This window comes from Trichosurus vulpecula, chromosome 2 (genome assembly GCF_011100635.1).
Source record: "Trichosurus vulpecula isolate mTriVul1 chromosome 2, mTriVul1.pri, whole genome shotgun sequence".
In the NCBI taxonomy this organism is placed as follows: domain Eukaryota; kingdom Metazoa; phylum Chordata; class Mammalia; order Diprotodontia; family Phalangeridae; genus Trichosurus; species Trichosurus vulpecula.
In genome coordinates this window covers 348,561,303-348,587,914 of record NC_050574.1, presented here as the reverse complement: position 1 = coordinate 348,587,914, position 26,612 = coordinate 348,561,303, and the positions used below count along the sequence as shown (strand labels likewise).

General features: G+C 37.0%; 1 protein-coding gene across 10 annotated transcripts in view; it reads left to right on the top strand.

The window, feature by feature from the left end:
• PHLDB2 (pleckstrin homology like domain family B member 2) overlaps positions 1-26,612 on the top strand; it is a 150,090-nt gene that overhangs the window by 107,296 nt on the left and 16,182 nt on the right. For 6 of the 10 annotated variants that reach the window (XM_036747558.1, XM_036747557.1, XM_036747555.1 and 3 more), the window contains 5 exons: positions 3,745-3,759; positions 5,104-5,124; positions 12,330-12,537; positions 23,174-23,264; positions 25,093-25,239. In XM_036747558.1, the coding sequence (XP_036603453.1) occupies positions 3,745-3,759; positions 5,104-5,124; positions 12,330-12,537; positions 23,174-23,264; positions 25,093-25,239 (482 nt within the window). Of the gene's footprint in view, positions 1-3,744; positions 3,760-5,103; positions 5,125-12,329; positions 12,538-23,173; positions 23,265-25,092; positions 25,240-26,612 lie in introns of those variants that run through there. The other 4 variants (XM_036747556.1, XM_036747562.1, XM_036747560.1 and 1 more) reach the window with 2 other exon arrangements.

The following is a 26,612-nucleotide window of genomic DNA, read 5'->3' as shown; positions in this document are numbered from 1 at the left end:
TCAACCTACGTTCTAGATTTTGGTTGTTGTTTAGTCATTTCAGTCACGTCCAACTCTTTGTGAACCCATTTGGGGTTTTCCTGGCAAAGATACTAGAGTGGTTTGCCATTTCCTCCTCCAGCTCATTTTACAGATGAGGAGACTGAGGCAACTAGAATTAAGGGACTTACCCAAGGTCACAGAGCTAGTACATGTCTGAGGCCAGATTGAACTCAGGAAGATGAGTCTTCCTGACTCCAGGCCCTGCTATCCACTGTACCACCCACCTGTCCTAGGTGAAATTAATAAGAGTTGGCTATTAGAAGGAGAAGCTCACTGGCACAAACTGAAATGGGGAATTGCGATCATTAATAATAGAAACAGTTTTCTCCTTGGAGCAATGCAATTTAAAAAAAAAATCATTTTGAACTTAAATACATGAAGGTGAAAAAAAGAACATTTCCATGTACACAGCACAACATATAAAGAGGATTTACTACGAAACCATGAATTTATGTTTCACACTGTTCACTTTCTTTTGAAAAACTATGTAAGTACTACATGTCGTTTTCAAAGCTACTCTGCTTTCTATGCTTAATTCTAATTTTTCTTTTATTCTCTGCTGTGCATTTTTTATATTTTTTCTTCTTCCCCAACTGCCCTACAAATGGCTACCATTAGACACAAATATGTGTGTAAATATATATGTGTGTCTGTATGTATATATATACATATATGTATGTATATATGTGTTTGCCTGTGTATGTATATGTATGAATGTTTGTATATAAAACCATACTATACATACTTCTATTTATCTCTCTGGAGGCAGAGAGCGTAGAGTAATGTGATTTTTTTAAATGTTATTATTTCATTCAGTTATATCTGATTCTCTATGATCTCATCGACCATAGCACATCAGTGCTGTCCATGGGGTTTTCCTGGCAAAGATACTGAAATGGTTTGCCATTTCCCACCCCAGTGGATTAAAGCAAGCAGATGTTAAGTGACTTGCCCAGGATTACATAACTAGTCAGTATCTGAGGCTGGATTCAAACTCAGGTCTTCCTGACTCCATACCCAGCCCTCAAATCACTGAGCCACCTAACGTCTCCAAGGCAAATGGGGTTAAAGCAATATGCAATAACTGATGTAATCTGAATTCTAAAGTTAAATATCTCTGCTGAAGTAATATGTATGTGTATATATATATATATATATATATATATATATATATATATATATGTATGTATATGTGTGTGCTTGTGTATATACACATACACAAACATACATTCATATACACACATATATATTTGTGCTTAGTTGGTGAATTTATACCTCATTCACTCAAAAAATGCTTACTTTGGGGATGCTTTTTGTTTCCCCAAATTGGTTAACAAAGGCTAAAATAGCTGATTTTCCTAAGAGAAATATGAAGGGCAAGATTTGAACAAAATAAATCCAGTCTTTGAGACATATCTATTTTTCCTTTTTTTTTCCTTTAGCTCAGAAAAGACCAAAAAAAATGTAAGTCAGTCAAGCAATCAACAACCTATTATGTACCAGATTCTATGCTTGACTCTGGGGATACAAGTACAGAGAGTGAGACAATCCCCTAAGCAATAAGAAACTTGATGAAAAGTCTCCCATGAGCTGTAGTTTTCTAAGCTATAATGGAATGAGTTTCCAATCAGGCCTTTATGCACTAGGGGCACTGGTGGAGCAAACCCCATTTCTATTGAAATATTTTTCTGTATTTTTGTTTACAGAGCTTTTTTTTTTAATGTACTTTTGCTGCTGGGTACATAGACAGCAAAGTTTTAGTGGGTCACCAAATTAACCAAAAGGACATAAATTGGAGACATTTAAATGCTTACATTTTTCTTTTGGCAAAACAGTCATTAAGAAAAAGATAGGATTTGGGGGGAATCAATTCTTGCTTTATAGAAAGTGTCTTCTTAAAGAGAAAAGTAAGAAATAGTTTATAGTGGAAGCTTAGGTTAAAATATGAAACATTATTTCAACATTATTGTACAAGACCTTTGAAGATATGTTATTATGTGTGATCATGTTTTAATTCTACCCAAAAAAAAACTGTTTCAGTATTGCCCTATTTGTTTTCCCAAATATCATATTCAAATCAGAAATTCTACACATGGTCTAATGAGAGTAACTAATTTCTCCAAGATCATGCCATGGGTTACCCACACACCCTTATGTTTTCTGGCACTTGTGATCCATTATTGTGTTTTCATACTAGAATTGAGATCCTAGGAGGGAGAGAATTTGGAACTGAAAATAAAATAGAATTGAACAACAAAAAAGAATAAATCATAGAGAAAGATGGAATAGTAGCAGATTATGATCACATAAAGGAATTTCATCATTCTTGTCATGGAAATAGACCATTTGAAAGTGAGTGCTTAATAAATGTTGACTAACTGGTCATCTCTGTGTGTATCTGAGGTAGAGTAGAGAAATAGGTCCTGACAGCTGAGGATATTTGTATCAACCCTGGGTAAGTCAATTCATCCCTCTCATAGTTTCCTCATATGTAAAATGTGGATAATAACACCTACCACACAGGGCTATTGTAAGAAGATCAGATGAAATCATTTATGTAAAGTGCTTTAAAACATTAAAATGCTAAATAAATGCTATTAAAATGAAAAAAGAATTGGTATCTCAAATTTAAAAAAAACAGTGCATTAAAAGAAGCTAGGTGGCACAGTGGAAAGAGTGCCAGCCCTGGAGTCAGAAGGACCTGAGTTCAAATCTAGCCTCAGACATTTACTAGCTGTGTTACCGTGGGCAAGTCACTTACCCTGTTTGCTCCGTTTCCTCATCTGTAAAATGAGCTGGAAAAAGAAATGGTAAGCCATTCCCGTATCTTTGCCAAGAAACCCTCAAGTGGGGTCATGGAGAGTTGGACACAACTGAAATGACTCAATGACAAATGCATGCTTCAAAAGGCAGTGTGGCTTAATGGATAGAGAAACCAATGAAATGACAGATAACCCCCCAAAAAATTTTTAAGAGAAAGGGCATTGACTTTAACTACTCTTTTATAGGTTAATGCTCCTTAACTTTTTTCCATAAAGTGACAAGGGAATTTAGAATGTGCTTCTAGATTGATTCGCCTAACAATTGTGGGATTTAATTTTGCACTTCCTTGGCAAGAGATCAGTCTTTAGTGTAATGCTAGAGCATTTGTCTTCATTTCATAATTACAGAGTTGGTGGAATTATTATTGTTGTTTATTAATTTTTGTGGGTTAGAGTTAGGGTTGTTATGTTTAGTTTTATTTTTGCTAAGCACATTGGTGGCCTGCCAAAAAGTAGAAGCCTCAGTCCTAATGTTGTTAAGAAATATTGGTTGACTTTGTTATAAATATGAAGGTAGAATATTTTAAAAATTGGACTCAGCTCATGGTCTTAACTTAGTTATAAGTGTAGCATGTTACTATCTCTTACCATTGCAACATTAACTAAAATAAAGCCAATAACAACCTACTTCTTTGCTGCCGCTTATCATTTCTCAAGGCCAGTGCTGTAAATATGAGCCTCCCTCACGAAATGCAGTCTGGGAACTATCCATAGCAGAAAACTGCAGAGCCCAAAAGAAAATAGCACTGAAATAGCAATCTCAGAATCTTAATGCTTTTAGTTTTAGAGGTTGTTTGTTCTGATAGAGAGTAATGAAAAACACTCCCGTCAGTATCAGAATGAATAAGATCTTTGTCCTTTTGTCTTTCTTCAAATGCAGGAAAATCCAAAAAAGGTATGACATCCTTCTTGAATGAGATAATGTATGCTTTTTCTGGTTTAAGCAAATGATTAAAAGGTTGCTGTCAAGTCATCTCCAAGCCCTGATTTTAAATTGTTATACAATGCTATCATGGCTTAAAATCCCCATGAATCCAAATTTTCATTTGCAAACATAGACAAAATTGACCACACACTCTAGAAACTAAAGTATATGTTTGCAGCTGCTGTTCATTTGTGGGCAGCTGCTGCTAATAGACAGCCCTTCAAGTTTTTGTTCTTTATTCCAGGGTCAGATGATATTGGAAACACTAGAGTGGTGGAGGCATTATTTGTTAAACATGAGACCCACACAAGGGAAAAGGTGTAGATCATGATGTGGGCCCAAGGGCAGTTCATGCTGTTACTCCTTTTCAAAACTAGAAAAAGTCATCTGGAGATTCAGCCTTTTAATCGTTCTTGTTCTTGCTTGGTCATTTCAGTCATGTCCAACTCTTCGTGACCCCGTTTGGGGTTTTCCTGACAAACATAGTGAAATGGTTTGCCATTTCCTTCTCCAGATCATTTCATAGAGGAGGAAACTGAGGTAAACAGGGTTAAGTGACTTGCCTAGGGTCACACAGCTATAAGTATCTGAGGCCAGATTTTAATTCAGTAAGACGAGTCTTGCTGACTCCAGGCTTGGTGTTCTATCCACCACACCACCTAGCTGCCCTTCTTATTGGGGAAAAAGGGTGGAGGGGCAGAGGGTAGGAAAAACATAAATGAATGACTGAAAAATGCATCATCATCTCTTTTTTAAAAAAAATGGATAATGGATACATTTAGAAACTGCTAAAGAAGAGGAGATTATTGCAAAGTTTATAAAAATATTACTTCAATCATAAGAAGAGTTTGGAATTTCTATTTTTAAAGGCATTAATATTTGCTTTGTGAAAGGATTTGACATTGTCTCTTTTAAAAAGAAACATTTGTAAGTGTGTGCTTGTTTTTGATTCTCATTTGATAATGGCTTGAGGAGTGTTTGTGTTTGACCTAATAATTGTACTTTTAAAAAAAGTTAGCATGTGCAATGTAATTAATTTTTTTTTCCTATTTTTAACTTGAATTCTTGTATACTTTTAACCTTAATCTAATGGGGAAATAGGAAATTAACATTTAATGAAAGACTTTTGTATTATTACTAACATTCTCATTGACTTAAACTCTATATCTTGGCAGTATTCATTGTATGTTTTTCATATCTCATTGTCAACCTTCATGATCCTGGCCACCTGCACCTTCTTCCTTTTTCTCTACAACTTTCTTCATTTATGACATCCACTATAACTTCCCCCTTCTTCCTCTGGACTGGGATTAGGAAGAGTGAATTTCTCAGCAGGTGAGCTATGAGGTGTTAATTTGATGAAATACTGGTTAGTTTGCCCTCTTCATCCATGTAAACAATCTATATCTTTTCTTTTTCTAAATTATCTCTCATATTTTTGTTACATGTTGACCATACTATCTGAATAGTGACACATCTTAGCAAAATTCAACCCATCAAAAGATCTGGCAAGTTACTACTAATACTTATGAGGGAGCCTGTATGGTGTAGTGCGAAGAACAGGACCTGGGTTCAAATCCTACCTCCTACCTCTGACAGTAACTGCCTGTGTGAGCTTGGGCAAATCGCCTTCTCCTCACACATGCCTCTGCTTCCTCATCTGCAAAATGAAGGGGTTGTCCTCTGAGGTCTCATCCACCTCTAGGTCTCTGATTCTATGATTTCATACCAAAGGATGGTATGGGGAAGAAGAGGGAGAGGTAAGACTCATTAATACACAGAATCTTTCAGTTAGTCTAATTCTGATGAGGTGAACACAGGAAGAAATGATATCAGCTTGTGGAATGTGGAGTGGTACCTTTATCTGCCATTCTGAATAAATAGACTTAGCTCTAACCAGTTCTATCCTCCTACTTTGGGTGAGTTCTCCAGTAAACTAGCTATTTGCATTAGTACATAAAAGGTATGAACTCTGAAATCCCTTCTCACTTCCTGTAGTTCTTTCCTTCTGTTGAAAATTAATTGTTCTGCCTATATGAACAACGAGGTTATCTGAGATATTGGAAGGGTTAATAATTTTCCTCTGCTACTCTTTTCCGTAACACCACCACCACCACCACCAATAGCAGTGGATAACCTGTCTTTATTTAATTTGCAGAAGGTGAGGAGGCTCCTCTACCAATAACACTATTCTGTGAGACATACTTCACTGACACTCATTAGCATGCCTTGTTAAAAGAATATCTTTAAAGACCCAGCTATTCAAAGTTCCATGGGGCCAGTAAGGAATGAAGGAATAGAGTTTCATTCTTGTTTTTTGTTTTGTTTTGTTCATTGTTTTTTCTTCCTCCCTCCCTCCCTTCCTTCCTTCTTCCTTCCTTCCTTCCTTCCGTCCTTCCTTCCTTCCTTCCTTTCTTTCTTTCTTCCTTCCTTCCTTCCTTCCTTCCTTCCTTCCTTCCTTCCTTTCTTCCTTTTTTTTCTTCCTTCCTTCCTTCTTTCCTTTCTTCCTTCCTTCCTTCCTTCCTTTCTTTTTTCTTGTGGGGGAGTAGTTGGTGGCAGTAATAAAAGCAGCTAGTTTTTCCCTTGGAATGATATAGTTGGTATGTGGAGGCAAAGAGCCAGAGGATTGGGCCCAATATAAATTAGAAATAGGTTGTCCCCTCGAACATCAGGATTTCTAAGATAGTTTTGCAAGTAAAGCAGTAGGAGTGGGGAGAGGGGTGGAGAAAAGGAAGATATAAACAACGAATACTTCCATGAATATAAATATATCTAGAGTAATGGGGTGTTTTCTCTATTAAGATGGCAAGGAAATGTGAGATTTTATCCTGATGTAAGAGTTACAAAAAAGTTCACTGAACCCACAGGAAACTTTCAACTTCTAGTGAGATTTTAATTTATCAAGGTAATTCTCCCCATCAATCAATTTTTCAGCAAACATTCATCGATCACCTACTACGTGACATGCACAAACGGGATAATACAAAGACAAAAATGCGAGAGTCCTTGCCCTCAAGGATTGTTCTTTCCTTTCTACCACCTGTCAAGGAAGAAAATATATGCATAAATAAGAATATACAAAATATTTCATATGAAATACATAAAAGGCAATATATATATAGGAAAGGCAATTGAAAATTAGGGATGATCAGAAAAGGCTTCACAAAGAAGGGAGTGTTTTTTCAGAGTTTTGTATGAAATATAGACATGCTGTTGTTCAGACATTTCATTCATGTCCAACTCTTTGTGTCCCCATTTAGGGTTTTCTTGGCAGAGATACTAGAGTGGTTTGCCATTTCCTTCTCCAGATCATTTTACAAATGAGGAAACTGAGGCAAACAGGGTTAAGTGACTTGCCCGGAATCACACAGCTAGTAAGTCTCTGAGGTCAGATTTGTACTTGGGAAGATGAGTCATCAGGTCTAGTGATCTATCCACTGTACCACCTAGCTGCCCCACAAATACAGGCATACAAACAAGCTGATTTCAAGAATCTTAAGATTATAAGTTGAGAACTGGAAGAGACCTCAGACATCTAGTCTATCCTCCTCATTTTCCAGATATATGAATGGAATGTCCAGAGAAATGAAGTAATTTACTCAAGGTCACATAAGGTGATGAGTATTAGAGGCAAGGTCTCAAACCATATTCTCCTTCTCCTTCTCTAAATCCAGAGCCTGTTTTCTAGTGTGTTCCAAATAAGCACCTTTTAGTATTCTACTCAAAATCATTCAGCTTCTATCCCTAAATACCTTCTTCCCAGTGCCTCAATTCTAGGGTAGTCACCAACACTGTGAAGCAGAGAGAAGGATGTAGTAAAAGGTAGAGGTCCAAGGAAGGCTATACAAGAATGCAATTGATTTTCTTGTGGCTTATAAATTGTCTCTGAATGCCACTTCCAAAAAAAAAAGAGTTCTAAAAATGTTTGGAACAATGGCAGTCCCATGAGCATAGATAGATAGATAGACTCTCAAGGTGGTTCCTTTTGAAGAAAACATCACTCTTTTATCTGCAGAAATTCTGGTAATTTTCAGAAGTAGGATGGGACGGACAATTCTCATTAATTTATCATAATACTTTAATTTCAGTCTTTCAAGTGGCCAATCAAAAGAAAAGGCCTTGTTAAAGTGAGGTAATCCCATGCAGGCTTGTGCCTGAAATGTAAAGCATTTGCTCCAATATTTCAGATGAAACTCACCAGTGTTAATGTACAGGATTTTGGCCACTCACTCTTCATGCTAAGGCATTGGAGTTGTGGGACAATGAAGCAACAGTGGTCCAGGATCCAAGGCTGGAAAGTTCAGTTCAAGTAAAGATTAGTTTGTGTATTTTATGTTATCTACTTCCAGAGAGAAAACTGACAGACTCTGAGTTCAGAATAAAGGTTGTTTTTTTTCCACTTTATTTTTCTTCCTTTTTTTTTTTGGTAACGTGGCTAATATGGAAATACATTTTGTATGACTTCACACATGTAATAAGTATCATATTGCTTGCTTTCTAGTGGGTGAGGGAGGGGCTAGAGGAAGGGAAGAAAACAATTTGGAACTCAAAATTTTTTTAAATAAATAAATGAATATATAAAGAAAGAAAGAAAGTTTATGTATTTTAAAGGCTTTGGACCTATTCCTAGTGTCAGGGTTCAAGGTGAAGCTCCAAGTATTGTTATGATGGCAGAAAGATTGTTTGCTTTCAGATACAGAAATCCCTAGTGACTATGGAAACACATAGATAAAATGATTTTAGAAGGTGACATAAGACTACAGATAAATGTTCAGTTGAATATTAACTTGTGTGTGTGTGACATACATACGTACATGTATACATGCGTATACACATACACATATATGTGCATATGCATATAGTCAGCTTTACTATATCCTTTGCTTTCATGTCTGCATCTTATTTATAATCACTTTAAAATAGTTCCTTTTGAATTTAACTATATAAAACAGGCAGTTAGGTGGTGCAGTGGATAGTTCTGGGCCTGGACCTGAGTTCAAATTTAGCCTCAAACCCTTATAGCTCAGAGCCTTATAGCTAAGACCCTGAGCAAGTTACTTAACCCTGTTTGCCTTAGTTTCCTCATTTGTATAATGAGCTGAAGAAGGAAATACCAAACGAAGAGTCAGATACAACTGAAATGATTGAATAATGACAATATAGAGATGCAGAAAGGTTCTTCTAGTGTCATAGAAATAGAAACCATGACAGTGGTTCAAAGCAACACCAAGAGAATTTTAACTTAGTAGCTGGGATGGGTATAATGATTTACCCCGTTGAAATCCAACACAAACTAAGATTGTTTTAGAACATTTTTAAATTGCCTTGGCTTTTTATTTCTTGAAGGATATAGTAAGGACATGTCAGATTTCAGTAGTGAATGATCATTTCACCATATATGCACAAACATAACCAGCCAGAAATCAGAAAATTCCCATAGTTGCGAAATTGTTGTATGAAAAGTATTTTTCAGTGTATGGATTCCCTGCCAAGGCCCATTTTGAGCAAGGCAGAGGTTTCTGAGAGCAAGCTATTCAAGGAAATGCTAATATTGACATCTATCAAGATGTTTAGAACTACTCATCACCTACAAGGAGATTCACAACCTCAAAATTTTAGTGACGCTATTAAACCTATTAGGAATTTCTTAGAAAAATTTTTTAGAATCCTCTGATTTGGGGATTTAAGGTGAGGTTCCTATGATAGAAGGACAATCCTTAGAACTAGCTTCTGAATTGGGAAGGATATGTATGGAGAAGCAGACATAGCTTTTATGCTTCCAAATGGGTAGTGTGTATAGCCACTCATCCTCAGAGATGACCATTTAAAGCAGGCAGCTAATTGGGAGCTAAAAGATCTGGTTTTATAACCATCCTCTACTTAGCGCATTATTGTCACTGTAGCTGACTAGTGCAGTGGATAGTGTGCCAAGTCTGGAGTCAGGAAGACCTGGGTTCGAATCCAGCCTCAGCCATTTACTAGCTATATGACCCTGAGCAAGTCACTTAACCCTATCTGCTTCACTTTTCTTATCTATAAAATAGACGTAGCAATAGCACCTACCTCACAGGGTTGTTGTGAGGACCAAATGGGACAATGATGGTGAAGTAATTAGCCTAGTGCCTGGTACATAGTAAGCACTGTATAAATGTTGGCTGTTATTATTATTACATGTGCCTCAATGTCTCTAAAAATTAGGCAATCTTACTAACCTGCCTATATCACTAAGACGCAGTGAAGGTTGATTGTTGCTTATACATTTCACAATTACATAATTCATTACATTTAAAATCAAACAAAGCCTTTTGCACAGCAGCTGTGGGTCAGGTGCATTTAGAAATATAAAAATGATATTTTGCTCCTAAAAATAAATCTCAATTGCTGTGCAAATGATGGATTGTCTTAAATCATTGGTATTCAGGAAGAGGAAGGGTGACATCACACCAACCTTATTTTAAAAAGAAAAGAAGAAAATAAAACCTTTCATTACTCACTCCTATGTATTTTCTACTACATTAGTGTATATCTTGTGCATTCATTTTTCATTGCTAAGTAAGGAAATCTCTTTACTGTGACTGAGGCCTGTCGGAAATTTTCTGAGCACTAAGCCTTTGTTGAAAGGCCAAAGGAAAGTTCATTTGTACGATCTTTTCAAATAATTCTTTTTTTCTGCTTTCATAATGAATCATGGAAAATACTTTAAAAGGAGCAATTAGTCATTCCAAAGACTCAAATATCAAAGGTAAATTTAAAGAAGTAGTACAATATTCTGCCCTCTGGTATATTCTAAGACAAAGATCCACCGATTTTTAAGCCACGACTTTGTTTCCATGCATATATGATGAAAATTCATTATATCTCATAATATGCTTTCTATTTCATTGCCTTCCCTTAAGTCTTACTTGATTTGTTCATTTTTGGAAGAATTTCAATGCACGATGACAATTTATATCAATGAGGCGTTAATGTTTCCCCAGAAATTACTTAACTTTTAAGAGTAAAGGTTTCACTTTATTGCTTGGAATGTCCCAAACCACTTAGTAGCATGAATGCTCTACATGGATCTAATCAGCATTCTGAAGAGATGTCTAGGACTGTAATACTGTGTTAAAGTTGAGATGGCTGCTATTTAAATAGAAGTTTTATAGTCAATTGCTATAAAAATAGTCAACTCATTGGTGAATCAATTTGAGATGAATTTTTATTCCTTCTTCCTATTACTTGTCTTTTGGCCACTTCACCCTAGGACAAACAACAGTAGCATCAGCCCCTTACCAAAGCAGGAGAGAATAAGAGCTGAAGATCAAGTCAGCCAGTTTTGTGAAGTTGTCAGTGGCCCTCATTGAAAATTTATCAGGCCATGGAAGCGTTAGATGAAAGAAGAACATTAAAACTAAATGTCAGCTAAGATGAGGGTTTTTTGTTTTGTTTAATTAACTTGGAATTTAATTTTTTCATGCCACCTTTTCACATTAGCATGCATAATTAATACTAAGAAGGAACTGGACCCAAACTACTATTTTGGTGAAACCATATCTCATCATTGGCTATAGCTGGGGCAAGTTAGAAGGGAAGTGTTTTATAACATAAGCATAAATCATCAGGCTAAAATAGTCTGAGGAGCATTTTTTAAAAATGACAAGAATTCACTATAGGCTGTTCAAAGAGGTCTGTTGTTCTCATGATCTAAGATGAGAGATGAAACAGCTGTTCTTAGTGCTGTTCTGTCACACAGTCTTGTCACCTGCCTTTGCCCACAATATTTCCAAAATTTTGATGTCTCAATGTTAAGACTGAGGTGAGAGTAGGATGGAGAGTTTCTATGGGGAGGATCACCTTTTAATTTTTTTAAAAAAGATAAATCCCAGGTCATTGAGAGAAACTGAAAAAGAAGAAAGAAGGAAAATACAAGATCTAAATTTAAGAGCTGAAATATCATTAGAGGTCATAAAGTCCAAGTCCTTTAATTTGCAGAGGCAGAAGCTGAGGCCCAGAGAGGCGCCATGACTTGCCCAAATTGATCCTCTTGACTATCTGTAGTAGTGGTGGTAAAGGATGCTGACTCTCCTCTTGCCTCTCAATTCCATGAAAGCCATGGAAACTCTCTGAACCAGATTTCCTCCTGGTAGTTTGTCACTTAAAACAGCTCTAGAGGGAGCAGTCCAAAGTCTTGATGCTTTAGTGGCTAGGTTGTAGTCCTTTCGGGTTTATTTGTCCAAAGTTTTCATGAGCTTGAAGTGAATGGGTAGGAGCTATCCAGGAGCAGTCTGTGAAATGAGCAACCTGAATCCTGGGATTTATCCTTAAGAGAAGGCTCTCATAAAGCCTCTTCTTCAAGTTATCTTTTGCTTGAGGTGTGAGAGTGCACTGAGTTTCTTTGATCATAACTGCCTAGAAACAAATTAGAACAGGACTCCGAATTCATTAACAGATGTTTTTGATTGCTGCCTATGGGTTTATAGGCTCTTTTCTTTTTAATGAGATCTCAAGACTGAAAAATGAAAGAGACTAACTTTTTTTTTTGTATGTGGTTCTTTTAGGGTATAATCACCAACAGATGAATGAAGGACAAAGGCAGAAATCTTCTGATTTTTACAACCGAACTGCATCTGAATCAAATGTCTATTTGAATAATTTCCAGTACCCAGATCATAGCTACAAGGATCATGCCTTTGATACTTTGAGTATGGATAGCTCTGACAGCATGGAAACCAGCCTTTCTGCTTGCTCCCCTGACAATATCTCCAGGTACGGTTTCTGATTTGGAAAAGACATCTGTTCATTTCAATAAGCAAAGCCATTACTGGAGGTCAAGTTTTTTTCAAGTACATTTTTATGGATTTTTCCTCTGTATCCACCCTCCCCCCCTCTACTATCTATCTTCTATGACAAAGAAGTTGAAAGAAAGAAAGAAAGATAGGAAGAAAGAAAGAAAGAAAAGAAAAGAAAGAGAGGAAGGAAGGAAGGAAGGAAGGAAGGAAGAAAGGAAGGAAGGAAGGAAGGAAGGAAGGAAGGAAGGAAGGAAGGAAGGAAGGAAGGAAGGAAGGAAGGAAAGAATTCAGTAAAAACTATACATTAAAAGACCTGTCATCACGTACGCTGGTTCAAATGCTTGAACCCCTCCAACAAAAGTCAGTTTTAGTTTTAAAGTCCAAATGTTGTGGCCCTGTGGAAATGTTTTCCAGGCAAAGAAATGTGGTCTTTTACATTCATTTTCTATCTGTGCCCTGCCATCCTTACTAGATGTGAGATGCAGTACAGTAGACTCTCCCCTTATATTCAATTATTCCATGATTTTATCCTGGGTCTAACTAGATGGAACCAATGGACTTAAATCTACTGAAACCCTGTAGTCTATTCAGCCACTACTTTACCTCCACAAAGCAGCAAATGCTAACATTAGAGGCAGAGCCTTCACAGTTCTTAGGGTATGTTTTTAGTAATATAATTTTAGCCAAAACCAAACATTAGAATACTTAAAAGTTTTTTTTTTTGGTTTGTTTGGTCTCATTTTGCATCTGTGTTGTCCCTTTGAGATAAGCAAAGTGTCGCACAATGAATTCATCTCATGAAGGCCAGAACTTAAAGGATGGTATGATGCCAGACATCGTAGGAGGGACAGACGTTCATAGGATTATAGCTCTAGAAATGGAAGAGAATTTAGCAGGCAGCTAGTTCAACACCCCTCCTTTTATTGGCTCAGGAAGGTTTAATGGCTTGCCCAAAGCTACATAATTAGTAAGTATCAAATGCAAGATTTGAACTTGGCTCCTAATGCTTTCACTTAATGAATTCTGAGGCCAATCTGGTTGCTCCAGATGATATGGTACTCTCCTAATTTGGGACTAAAACTCCACTTAAAGCCACTTCTCTTTCAAACTTCCCCTATTTCAGTTGAGAGTATTACCACCCTTTGAGTCACTCAGGTTCACTGCCTGAGAGTCCCCTTCAACTTTTACCTCTCCTTCACTTCTCACATCCATTCAGTTGCTAAGTGTTGATGATTTTGCCTCCATGACATCTGTCAAGTCAGTCCCTTTCTCTCCACATATATAGCTACCACCCTAGTTCAGGCTCTCAACATCTCTCAACTAGACTTATTTCAATAGCCTCCTACTTGTGTTCCCTTCTCCAGTCTATCCTCTGCACAGTTTCCAAAAGAATCATCCTAGGAAGGGGTACTGACAGTACCAGAGTTGCAAGGTTGTAAATAATAATTGTTAAAACTTTACTTCTAGTTTCAAAAATATAGAAAAGTCAATCATGGAATATATTAGATACACAGCATACAAGAGCAAATGAATATAGTAGCATAGGGTTTGGGGGAAATATTTCCAGATGTGAAGCAGGACATGATCAAAGATGGCAGTAAGGTAGTAACAGGGTATGTTAGGGTATGTTATTTGGCTAAAACATAGACTATTTAAGGGTATGAAATAGTGTGAGATAAGCTGAAATAGCAGGCTAGGTAAAAATTAGGGGGAGTTTTAAATACCAGTCAACCAATTTTAACTTTTATTGGGTAGGAAAAGGGTAGACACTGAAGGTTTTTGGACAATGGAGTAAAGTGATCAGACTTGAGAATTTGGAAGGCTAATCTCCCATTGTTTTTGAAATGGATTGTAGCAGGGAGAGACTAGAGGCAATGAGATTGGTTACTTGGGATGCCATGTAGTCCAGGGCAGAGGTAATGAAGACCTGAAAAATGAGATTGACTGCTTTAGGAAGTACAAGGTTTCCTGTCACTAAAGGGCTTCAAAGAAGGCTGGAGATTCTGTAGAAGGAATAGAACTCTGAAGTCTCTTCCAACTCCAAGATTCCATAAGGAGAACAACTATAAAGTCTCTTTTAAGCTTTAACTTCAGTGATCCTATGATTTTGTGGTCCTGGATTTGTGATATCCTTAGGAAGAATTTTAGTTAGTGTGAGGAGGAAAGGTACACTTAAAAGATAATAACAGGGCATGGCTGATTATGTTCATAATAATTAGAGAGGTGATTTCAAAGGGCATGGTGGAAAAGACAGGTAGAGGTATAACCAGGGAAAGTGAACCTGGAAAAAATAGAATTGAACTAGATAGGGATGGAAGTACAGGAGAAAATATCAGGAAAAAGGGATTGGGGTAAGTTGTTGCAACTTTTGGCTAACAAGGATTAGAAACATAGGAAGGTAGAAGATGTGCTGAAAGGACATTTTGTCAGTGTGGGAAGGACTGATCCTGAATAGGTAGAAATTTGGTAGTGGAGAAATTTATTAGTTCCAAGATTCCAGTGAGAATCTGAATGAATTGAAATGTTCTTGTGAGCCACTACTCAACATGTTTTTTCTTTCTCTCTCTTTTTTAAACCCTTGGTTGACTTAGTGCTTTCTACTGATGTATGTTGTGGGTGGGGAGTTGCCATTAGTTGGTCTACTTAGTTGAGTTAGGGCATCTGTGGCTGTATTTAAGTGCCTGCTTACATCATGAAGGTAGCTAGGTGGTACTGTGGTAGATAGAGTAGGAAGTCTGGGGTCAGCAGTGCAGTAGCTCGTATCTTGACTCAGGGACTTATTACTATCTATGTGGCCCTGGGAAAGTCACTTTACTTCTATTTGCCTCAGTTTCCTCATCTGTAAATTGGAGAAATAATAGTGCCTCCCTCCCAGGGTTGTGGTGAGGATAAAATGACCTAATGTGTGTAAATTGCTTTGCAAGCCTTCTAGCACTGTAGAAATGCTAGCTAGTCTTATATTACCTTGTGACCTTGGCAAATGGATTAACTCTTCTAGGCCTTAGTTTCTTATCTGTAAAATAAGGGGGTCAGACTACATGAACTCTAAGGCTCTTTTGGATCTCAAATTCTGTTGTACTACCGGATGCTCTTCAAATCAAGATAAACAAACAGACCCTAATATCTCAGAGCTTGAATTGTAGAGGCCCCAGTCCCACAGACCCCAGGAATTCAAAATATGTCAATGGAAATAATAGCTTCAGCAGAAGATTTTTCTCTGGAAAAATCTTAACAGAGCATCCAGATCAACTCCTTCGTTTTCCAACTATCTTATTTTGCATATGACAATATTAAGTCCTAGAATACTTAAATGATTTCTCCAAGGCCACACAGCCTATAAATAGTAAGGCCAGGATTTGAACCCACATATTCTGGCTGCAAACCCACCTGTCTTTTACTATACTATGATCTATAGAAAGGCCACTGCATCCTGGACCATTACCAGTCGTCTTAACTTTTGTCTTGCCGCTGGACTCTGATGCGTTTGGAGAACTGAGCAAGGCTGATGACTTTGCACAGTTCTGCCTCACAAATCCAATTCATGCTCATGTGAAGATACCACCTTTGTGACATCATTGGTCCTCTTCAAGAATGAACGATGAGCAGCACCTACAATTAGCTATAGTGGCACTGTGCTGAGAATATTGACTTAACCGCTGACTTTCTGCTCCCTTAAGGAAGTTTTCTGTGCCCTGATCCTCTTGTCTATAAAAATTAAAACAATAATGCTCTCCTTTCTGTTCCATACAGGAATTTCATGAAAATAAAACAAGATTGAAGTTTGAAAGCATTTTGGAAATGATATCAGCATATAAGTTTTAGGGCGTTTCCTCCCTTTCCAGAGGTGATCACCCCAGAAAGAAATATCCATTGAAAAAGCAACATAACCTTGTTTAGTGGGTCATTTACTAAGCTTCATGAAGCACTAGGGTGACTAACCCATGGGTTGTAGGGTTTTAGAAATCAAAAACTAAATCATTTCAAAGGCAATCTAGCCTAACAATGCTGCCAAGAAACAGTGTGTGGGAGCAGAGAATAGATGCTGCTGTTTCAGAATAATTACAGCACAATTTATTACACTTCCAGCATTAATGATTGAACAAGTATTTACATAGTGTCAGTGCTGTCCTGCTGTGATCAAAATAGCGAGAATTCATGAAGGTGGGGGGAAGGGAGAGGATGGAAAGTCTGAAGCTTAATGTTTAGATCATTATTTGCTAGATTGAAATGATGGTAATAATCATTTAATCTCAGGAAAGGCTGAATGAAATTGTACATGCATCCTTGGAAGGTCAGGCAGATTGGTTTCTGCCTTTGTCAGCTCTGACTCAACAGAGGAATTATTTTACATATGCTCTTGTGGCACCATGTATTACATTTTATTTATATTAACTCTCCAGACAGTGGTTGAAGTAGGTAGTTTTTGAGTTCACATTATGGATAATATAAGTTGTGTTCCTGTGGTGGGGCTCTTAGTCATCTTTTGCACTAAAGAAATTTGGGGACTACTTTAAACCATGTAGGCATGCATTTGTATTGATGGAGTCATAGAAGTTATGATTACAGCTGGCAGCAAGGCAGAGTTTTTAAGAAAAAGGGAACGTCACTCAGTGGTTGAAATTCAATAGCACCAGGATTATGTTGTGTTTGTGAAGGTTTCAGCAGCCATTGAAAAACTGAACATTTCCCACCTTGTCAATTTGAAGATTTCTAGGGTCATAAGCATAGGATCAAGAGCTGAAGATCATCTGTTTCTAACTTCTTCTTTTAAAGATAAGGTCCCCAAAATACTGAAGAAAATAACACCTTAAAGAACAGACTAATTCAAATGGCAAAAGAGCTCCAAAAAACCAATGAGGAGAAGAATGCTTGAAAGGCAGAATTGGCCAGATGGAAAAGGAGGTCCAAAAGACCATCGAAGAAAATACTCCCTTAAAAATTAGATTGGAGGAAGTGGAAGCTAGTGACTTTATAAGAAATCAAGATATTAAAGATAAGGCCCAGAGAATTAAATGACTGCCTAACTTGGCAAAGCCAGGGATTTGAACCCATATTTATTGACTTCAAAGCTAATGCTCTTTCTGCTGCACCAAATTACCTGTTTGTGTTCTTTGTATTACAATTTAAAGTAAATATTTCCACCAAATATGTGCATAAAACTATAAACCCTTAGCAATTAGTCACAAGCAACATTAATCTAATGATTTGATATGTGACGTTTTTGGATAATAAGATATTTAATGATGATTCACTATGTTTTATCTAGTAGAAATGATAGGAAAAAACCTCAGTGGTAAAAGAGGGAGCATATTTGAATTCCTGGCATAGTACCCAATATGAACCATTGTGTATAAACATATATACTATGTATGTGTGTGTGTGCATGTGTGTGTGTAAATATGTGTATGCTTATGTACATACACATGAAGGCTATTTTATGATTTCAAGCACATCACAGGATGTGTGTTATGTAGTAATATCCTGGCCTCAGTTTCCTAATCTGTAAAGCAAAGGGCTTAAACCAAATTATCTGTATAATTCCTTCCAGCTCAAAAATCCTATACTTTGCATATTCAGTGGCGTTTTTTAAAAAACATTAAATTTCTCTAGGGGAGCTGGAAAAGATAACCTTCTTGTTATATTAAATAATATTGGTGAGATTTTGGTCACTTGACCTTTTTGTATCAAAGTGTCTGTTGTCACCTTCACTTTATCAGGTAACTGGCAATTTCCCATTGAATTGGCTGCTGAGACAGAGAAGTAGTTCTTTATTACAGATTTCAGTAATGTAAACACAAAAGAGCTGTTTATCAAATGTGCAGATGGCCAGAAGTACGGAAGGGGTAATGAATGCATTTAAGCTTGTCAAGGTCAGGGACTTTTTGTTTTTGTCTTGATGGCAGCCTGCAGAGTTTCTTACAAATAACAAGACATTGACCCTGCTGGATGACCGAATGGGTATCCTCAAAGACTTCAGAGAGGGTAGGGGTGGGGAGAGACAAGGAATAGACTGGTTTCTATGTGATGAGATGTCATGGGGATAAGTGTAAAGCCCTGCTCTTAGGTTTGGAAAAGGCAGCTTCACAAGAACAGTATATGGAACATGTGGCTAGATAGGAATTTTATGTGAAAAGGCCTTGAATCTTAAGGGGTCTGTAAGGTCTCTTACTTAGTTTCAAAGAATAAATACATATTTTTCTACCTTCACATAATATCCTCTCGTTGATAAGATAAATAACTCTGAGATCTCAATAAGAGCAGTTGAAGAGGTATGAATTATCTTTTTTTTTTCCTGAAAGTAAAAGAATGTGCTTAAGCACTATCGATACCTCCTAAAGTGCTCTTACCAAGGCTGCATTAGAGACTTAAAGAGGAAAATTATGTTACAGCAGTCTGGAGTGGTTAACCCTATGGCTATATACCACCCATCTCCCATCCCTATTTTATTGGCAAGATATCTTTGAAAGGAGAAGGGAAAGATTATGTGTTCTCAATGCCAAATATATTGAATTTTAAAATTAGCAGACTCTATTACTTACCTGGACTACCTAGCTAGTGGTCATATGTGGCGATGCCTTGTTAAAAGAGCATTGAGCAGAGCTGACCCAGTCATGTTTGCTAGTCAGTACCAGAGCTAGGATGTTTTTAATATCAATCAAGTATTTAATATTATTTTATTATTAATAATGATATTATTGATAGCTATAATTTACATACTACTTTAAGTTTATAAGATTCTTTATAGAAGTTATCTCATTTAATATCATTTGATTCATTAAGCACCTATTATGTACCATATACCACTGAAGTCACTGATTGCACATTTTTTTTTTAAATGGTGGATAAAGCACTGGCCCTGGAATCAGAAGTACCCAAGTTTAAATCTGGCCTCAGGCACTTGACAGTTACTAGCTGTGTGACCCTGGGCAAGTCGCTTAACCCTGATTTCCTTGCTAATAATAATGATACTAATAATAATAAAGCAATGCCTGTTCTCAAAGCATTTACATTCTATCAAAGGGAACTTGGGTTCATTGTGCCTTCCACCATACCTAGGGCTCTATTCTTTGATAGAAAATGCATATTTCATTAGTAGATATCAGGAACTGGATCTGTGATTTTATTGGCAAAAGGAAATTCCATTTGAGAAACTCTTGGGACTTACTTCTCTGTCCCTTAGTCTCAGAAAGTCACATAGAGCAGTGGGAGCTTAAGGGACTTGCCGACTTACTCAAGGTCATATAGCCTGTGTGTGTGTTAGAATCCGGACTTGAATCTTGGTCCTCCTGGCTTTGGAACCGGCTTACTCTATCCACTTTCACTACACTGCCTCTCTATGGAATTTGCATTAAGAAAGTTATCTCAGGAAAACACAATAAGAATGCCCTTTAAAAAAAAACTGTCTACTAAGACAAAAGAGACTAGATTAGGGAGATGTCATGCTTGTTTTCTTTTTTGAAGCCCAGTTGGAAAAAAAAGAGTAGAAAATAAGGTTCTGGTATGATTTTTGTTTAATTGTATAGTAGCGTACCCTCAAATTATATATAAATTAAGGATGTAATTCTGTGCTGGAATTCTGGTGACATGAGCTTAGTCTCGTGGTTTATTATGCCACAGGAAATGTCCTGTGGAAATGTAGTGTTCTGTCACATTGTGGGTACATTTGACCTTCACATTTTTTGTTGAGACATCACTTTTTGTAACAAGGATACCACTTGCTGCCAAAAAGTTATGTGATAAAGGGGAAAAAATGTGCTTCTTCTGCATCAAGACATTCACTGTGAAACAAGCACGTGGCTTGAAATGAAGAATAATGTGTTAAAAGCCAGGAGATTTTGAGACTCAATGGTGTGTAAATTTTCCATTCCACTGAAGATCCTGAGGTCATGAGCATATGGAGCAAAGTAGTCAGGACACTGATGCACAACTTCAGTATGTGCATCATCGCTATTACTACTAATAATAGTTATTAACTTAGCTGGCCTAGAGTTAGTATCCAGATCTGTAGGAAACACAAGAAAAGACTTATCCCAATGGATTTATACCATAAATATTATGCACTGAAAGTGATGGAAAAGAATGAATGACTGTAATTCTGCAGTCTGATAACAGTGTACTTTGGTCTACCACTGCGGACACCGAAGACTCCAACTTTTACAGGCCATGGCAGACCCAGGACCTATATGAAATTCCATGGTGCCTTACCAATACCTGAGTGCCTCCCTCTTTAGCCTAAGTTACTTTACTACCCATAGGACTTGGATGAGATGGGAGTCAATACTTTCTTTTAATGAGATGGAGGACCACCAGGCATCCCAGGCTGTCCCATCTCTGTGGCCTGAAGTCCCTTAGCTCCGTCATCTGGCCTGCTTCTGTAGCCTGAGTACAGGGATGTGCTGGTGAATGTTTAGCAAATGTCTTGGGGCGGGGGGGTGGTAGGGGAGAATGTGGGGATCCAGATACAGAAATGAGGTGTGCTAGCATTTATGTAAATACAAGATGGCATATCATTCAGTGGGTGTTAAATTGTCTTGCTATATCAAGGAGAGGAGCTTTTCCCTTTTTACCTCCCCACAACCAGTTGTTTCCATTAAAGGAAAGAAGAATTTCTGCATTAATAATGGTGAAGATTTAATGGGTTTTTTGTGTCCCTGCAGAATCTGGCTAGTCTAGGGATATTGGAGAATGGAACTCTTCAATCTAGTAATTCCTCTGGCAGCTAGTGGGAATGGCTATTTTCTAAATACTACCTGCTGATTTGGAGTGAAAAAAAAAAAACCAAAACCTGGATTTGAGTCCTGCCAATTCCAAGCTGTGTGACCTCGGATAAATCATTTCACCTCTGTGGGCCTCAGTTTCCTTATTTGTAAAGTGGGCCTACCAGTACAGTACAGTAAAGTACTACATACTTAATAGGGCTATTGAAAAGGATCAAGTTCCAAAGCTGTCTCGCTAATCTGTGTTTCCCTTTGAATATTCTTTTATTCTATACTTTTTTTAAAAAAAAATGATTCATTAATGAGCTTGTTTTTCTATTCATTTGGGGATGAGACAATCACTATCTCCTATTTCCCTCAGTTTCCCCCACCCACCAAGAAATAGAAAAGGCCAACTTCATAACACATAAATATAATCAAGAAAAACAAGTATAGACATTGTCCATATCCAAAAATATGTTTCATTCTTCACCTCTAGTTGATCACCTCTCTGCAAGACATGGGAAGTATGTGTCATTATCATTTCTCTGGAGTTTTGCTTGGATATTGCATTGATCAGAGTTCTTAGGTCTTTCAAAGTTGTTTTTCTTTACAATGTTATAATCATTGTATAAATTGTTCTCCTGGCTCTTATCACTTCACTCTGCATCAGTTCATACAAGTCTTCCCAGGTTTCTCTGAATCTGCCCCCTTTGACATTTCTTATGGCAGGATAATATGCCATTATATTTATATACCATAATTTGTTAGATCATTTCCAAATTGATAGGCACTCCTCTTTGTTTCCATCTTTTTTTAATGACAAAAAGTACTCCTTGAATATTTTTGGAAATATGAGTTCTTTTCCTCTTTCTTGATCTCTGTGGTAAAAGTATATCACTGAGTCAAAGGGTAGATATATCAGTTAGTCATTTTGGATGTAATTCCAAATTGCTTTCCAGAATAACTGGATCAATTCACAACCCCACTGTACAGCCCCTCTGGCAATTGTCATATTTGTTTTTTGACAGCTTGGGCAATTTTCTGGTTGTGAAGTAGAAGCTCAGAGTTGTATTTATTTGTGTTTTTTTCCTTATTGTTAGTGATTAGGAGCCTTTTTATATGGCTGATGATAACTTGCTTCTCTTCTTTTTATAACTGTCTATTCATATACTTTGACTATCCATTGCAGAATGGCTCTTGCTCTTATATGTCTTAGATATTAGACCTTTATCAAGGAAACTTGCCCAAAAGATTTGTTCCTTGGCATATTGTTCCTTTCTAATTTTAGCTGCGTTGATTTTGTTTCTGTAAAATATTTCCAATTTTATGTAGTCAAAATTATGTAGACAAAATCCATTTTATCTCTTACGATTTTCACTGTACTTTATTTGGTTAAGTGTTCTCTCCTAGATGTTGTTACAAAAGGTATGTCTTTCCCTGTGATCTAATTTGCATAGGATGTGACCTTTTATATCTAGGTCATGTATCCATTTGGAGCTTATTATGGTGTGGGATGTGAGATGGTAATTTCTGGCAGATTACTTTTCAGTTTTCCCAATAGTTTTTAATCAAATAGTGAGTGGTTCTTACCAACACAGTTGAGGTCTTTGGTATCAAATACTGTGCTATAATATTAGTTTGCTTCCAGATGGTATATTCATAATCTGTAATATTTACTGACTTTTCTACTTTTAAATAATACCAATCTTGCATATGGGCATTGTCTATAATCTGCATAGAGTCCATTCATACCATTGGTTGCTAAATAATGTCTCAGGGACAATCCTGAATGTGTTTTATGGATTTATCGTACTAAACTAGAAAATCTTTGAAATACTATATTTTACATATATGTAAAACATGGTATTTCTAAATCTATAATGGTATCCTTACCATTCACTTTGATTTGTTCAGTGCCAGCACATCAAATATTGCCAGAATAGAAGAAATGGAGAGGCTGTTGAAACAGGCTCATGCTGAAAAGACACGTTTGCTTGAATCTAGGGTAAGTGATCTGTATCCATTTAAGAGAGCCACTTTGGTGTATGTGGTAGAAAGAGCTCAGAGCTGGGAATGAAATGATCTTCATTTGTCTAACTGGCTGTATGATTTTGTTAAATAAATCATTTTAAACTTTGTTGTTATTGTTGTTCAGTCATTTCAGTCAAATCTGACTCTTCCATGACCCCATTTAGGGTTTTCTTGGTTAAGATACTAGAGTGGTTTGCCATTTCTATCTCCAACTCATTTTACAGATGAGGAACTGAGGCAAACAGGGTTAAGTGACTTGCCCAAAGACTTGCCCAGGGTCACAGAGCTAGTGAGTGTCTGAGATCAGGTTTGATCTCAGGTCCTCCTGACTCCAAGGCTAGCACTCTGTTCACTAAGCCACCTAGCTGCTCCATGATCTTAAATTAAATAAGTTAAATAAATGATAAGCAAGAAGTTCTCTGGGCTCCTTGTTTCTTCTCTGTTGAAATGATAGGTTTAATCTTTAAGATCCCTTCCAATTCAGAAATTCTATGATTCTAAATATAAAAATCACAGTCAACAGAAGCTAGGGGGAATATAACATAGAAAGTGAAACTTTTTTTTGATAAATGACAAAGTTGTGTTATTTCCAAGAGATTTTATGTTCTTCATGTTTTTCCCTTCTACCTTTAGCCCGTGTTGATTATTAATATGGGCAACTAGGTGGCATAGTGGATAGAATGCCGGGGCTAGAATCAGGAAGACCTAAATTCAAACCCAGCTTCAGACATTTACTGTGTGACCTTGGGCAAGTCCTATCTGCCTCAATTTCCTCATCTATAAAATGAGCTGGAGAAGGAAATGGTAAACCACTCCAGTATCTTTGCCTAGAAAACTCCAAATGGGGTCACAAAGAATCAAACATGACTGAAAAGATGGAACAACAAGATTATTAATATAATGTGTGATCACATATTAATATTATTTAATGATATTAATATTATGTTACATGGCAAGTAAATAATGTGTAATAAGATAATATTATTATAATAGGATTACCGTGCCCTTATTTCTCTCTAGGGTTGCTTGAGAAGCCCCCCAAATATCTCCTTATCTGTCTATAGAGGGCCCTTCCTTTCCCTTTCTCTCCCCCATTCCATTCTAGAATTTGAATGAATATGCTCTATATTTTTCATATTAGCCAAGAAGCAGTATAACAGCAATCATACTAATATCCTTAAATTAGTAGCAGGCAACTGGGGTGAAAAACTCAAAGGGTAATTCCTATAACAAGAATTTGGATGACAATTTGACCTTGAGGAGAGAGTATCCTTCCTTGTGGTCATAACAATGAAATAACTTTGAAGAGATTTAAAGGCTTCCTCTTTGTATAAGAAGCAATACGTAGATCCCAGTTATGCTCAGTTATTGAATTTCAGTTTTCAGTAATCCCAGGAGTTAACCCTAGTTCTGTTTACAAGTTACGTTATTCTAATTTATCGTGTTGAAAGAAATCCCACTAATGGCTCCCATCTTTCATTTTTATGATACTTTCAAGTTTAAAACCTTTCCTTGCAATAGTCCTATGAAATAGATAGTATTATGTTCATTTCACAAATGAGGAAACTCAGGCTCAGTGACTAGCTTGATGTTACGCAGCTATTAAGTCTTGGAACCAAGCCTTGAACACAGGTCTCCTGACTCCAAGTAGCATTCTTTATGTTATATACTGCACTGCCACTATGCTCATCAAGCACCGTAGAAGAAAGATTTGAGTTGTATTTGCTTACAAGATTATCTTGGGTGAGTAACAATATCAAACTCTAAAACAGTGATTCTTTGCATGGTATGGTGGTCTTTAGGAACGTGAAATGGAGGCCAAAAAACGAGCTCTAGAAGAAGAAAAACGGCGTCGAGAACTACTGGAGAAAAGATTACAAGAAGAAACTAGCCAAAGACAAAAGCTAATTGAAAAGGAAGTAAAAATACGAGAGAAGCAAAGAGCACAGGTTGGTCAGATACTTATTAAATTTGGATAAATTTAGAGTATATTGCCCTCTTGTGGTCATGTTATTTGTTCTATATTAACAAGAAGAATGTCTTTTTTGGACTATCACTATAAAGCCATCATTCTATCATAAAGAAAAGAAATATCCAATACATATCCAATACATAATATCCAAGCATACATAGACTATGAAGGGGTGGTTTTTTTGTTCCTTTTTTGTTTGTTTTTAATTTTTAAACAAAAAAGTTTCTAACATCTTTTGCTTGCTCTTCACCTATCATGCCACGATCCTTTTCTGTCCTTTCTTCTCTATTCTCATTGCCACCACTCTGTAGGCCCTTATTACTACCTACCTGAAATATTTCAGTAGCTTACTAATAACTCCTTTAGCTTATACTCTCTGCCATCCAAAACTACCCATATCTGCCAGGATAATTTTTAGGTAAGCAAAGATCCGTCCTGTGACTTCTGCTGAAAAGTCACCGGGTCCTCTCTGTTGCCTAAGTAAATCTCAGATTCCTTGGCCTGGCATTCATGCTCCTCCATGATCTATACTCATCCTATTTTTCTACTCTTATATCATACAACTTCCTGCCCTTAATTCTGCCATCAGGCCAAATTAAGCTAGGGAGTTACCCTGAACACATTCTGCACTGTTCTATCTTCATGCCTTTGCTCATGATGTCCAGCCTCCTCTTCTTTTCCTATTGAATTCCTACCCATCTTGTAAAATGAGGGAGTTGTACTAAATGGCCCCTCATGTCCTCTCCAGCTCTAGTAAGTCAGTCAATCACCAAGTATTTATTAAGTGTCTACTACCTAACAGTCACTGTGCTAAGCAATGTGGTTACAAAGAAAGGCAAAAACACAGTCCCCTAATCTCAAGGAGCTCATATTCTAAGATCTGTGTTCCTCTGTGGGCTAAGATTTGCATTAGATTAGCCCATTTCTAATACCATCTTCAGGAAGCCTTCTCTGTTTCCCTACAGTCTTCACCTTCAGACCTCAAATAACACTTTCTTTAGCCCTTCTGTATTATGGTGTATCATAGGTACCTGTGTGTCATATAGATTTGTATCTATTGGACACAAGTAAGTTTTATGAAAGCAGAGGACAATTCTTAACTGTTCTTCCATTGCAGTATGATAGGAGTTTAAGAACTATTTGTGAACTACTGTGTATGTTCTAGAAGCTCATAAGCCAAGTCAGATATTTGGAAATTAGTTGTTGAACTTGGAGGTTTAGGGACAGGGGACTTTTTTTTCTCCTACCCACCCACAGAAATATGTCAGAAAAGTAAAGTAAGTATTTCTTTGTACAACTTTGAAAACATGAGTGAGAGAATCCATTTCTAAGAAATACATCAAAACATTC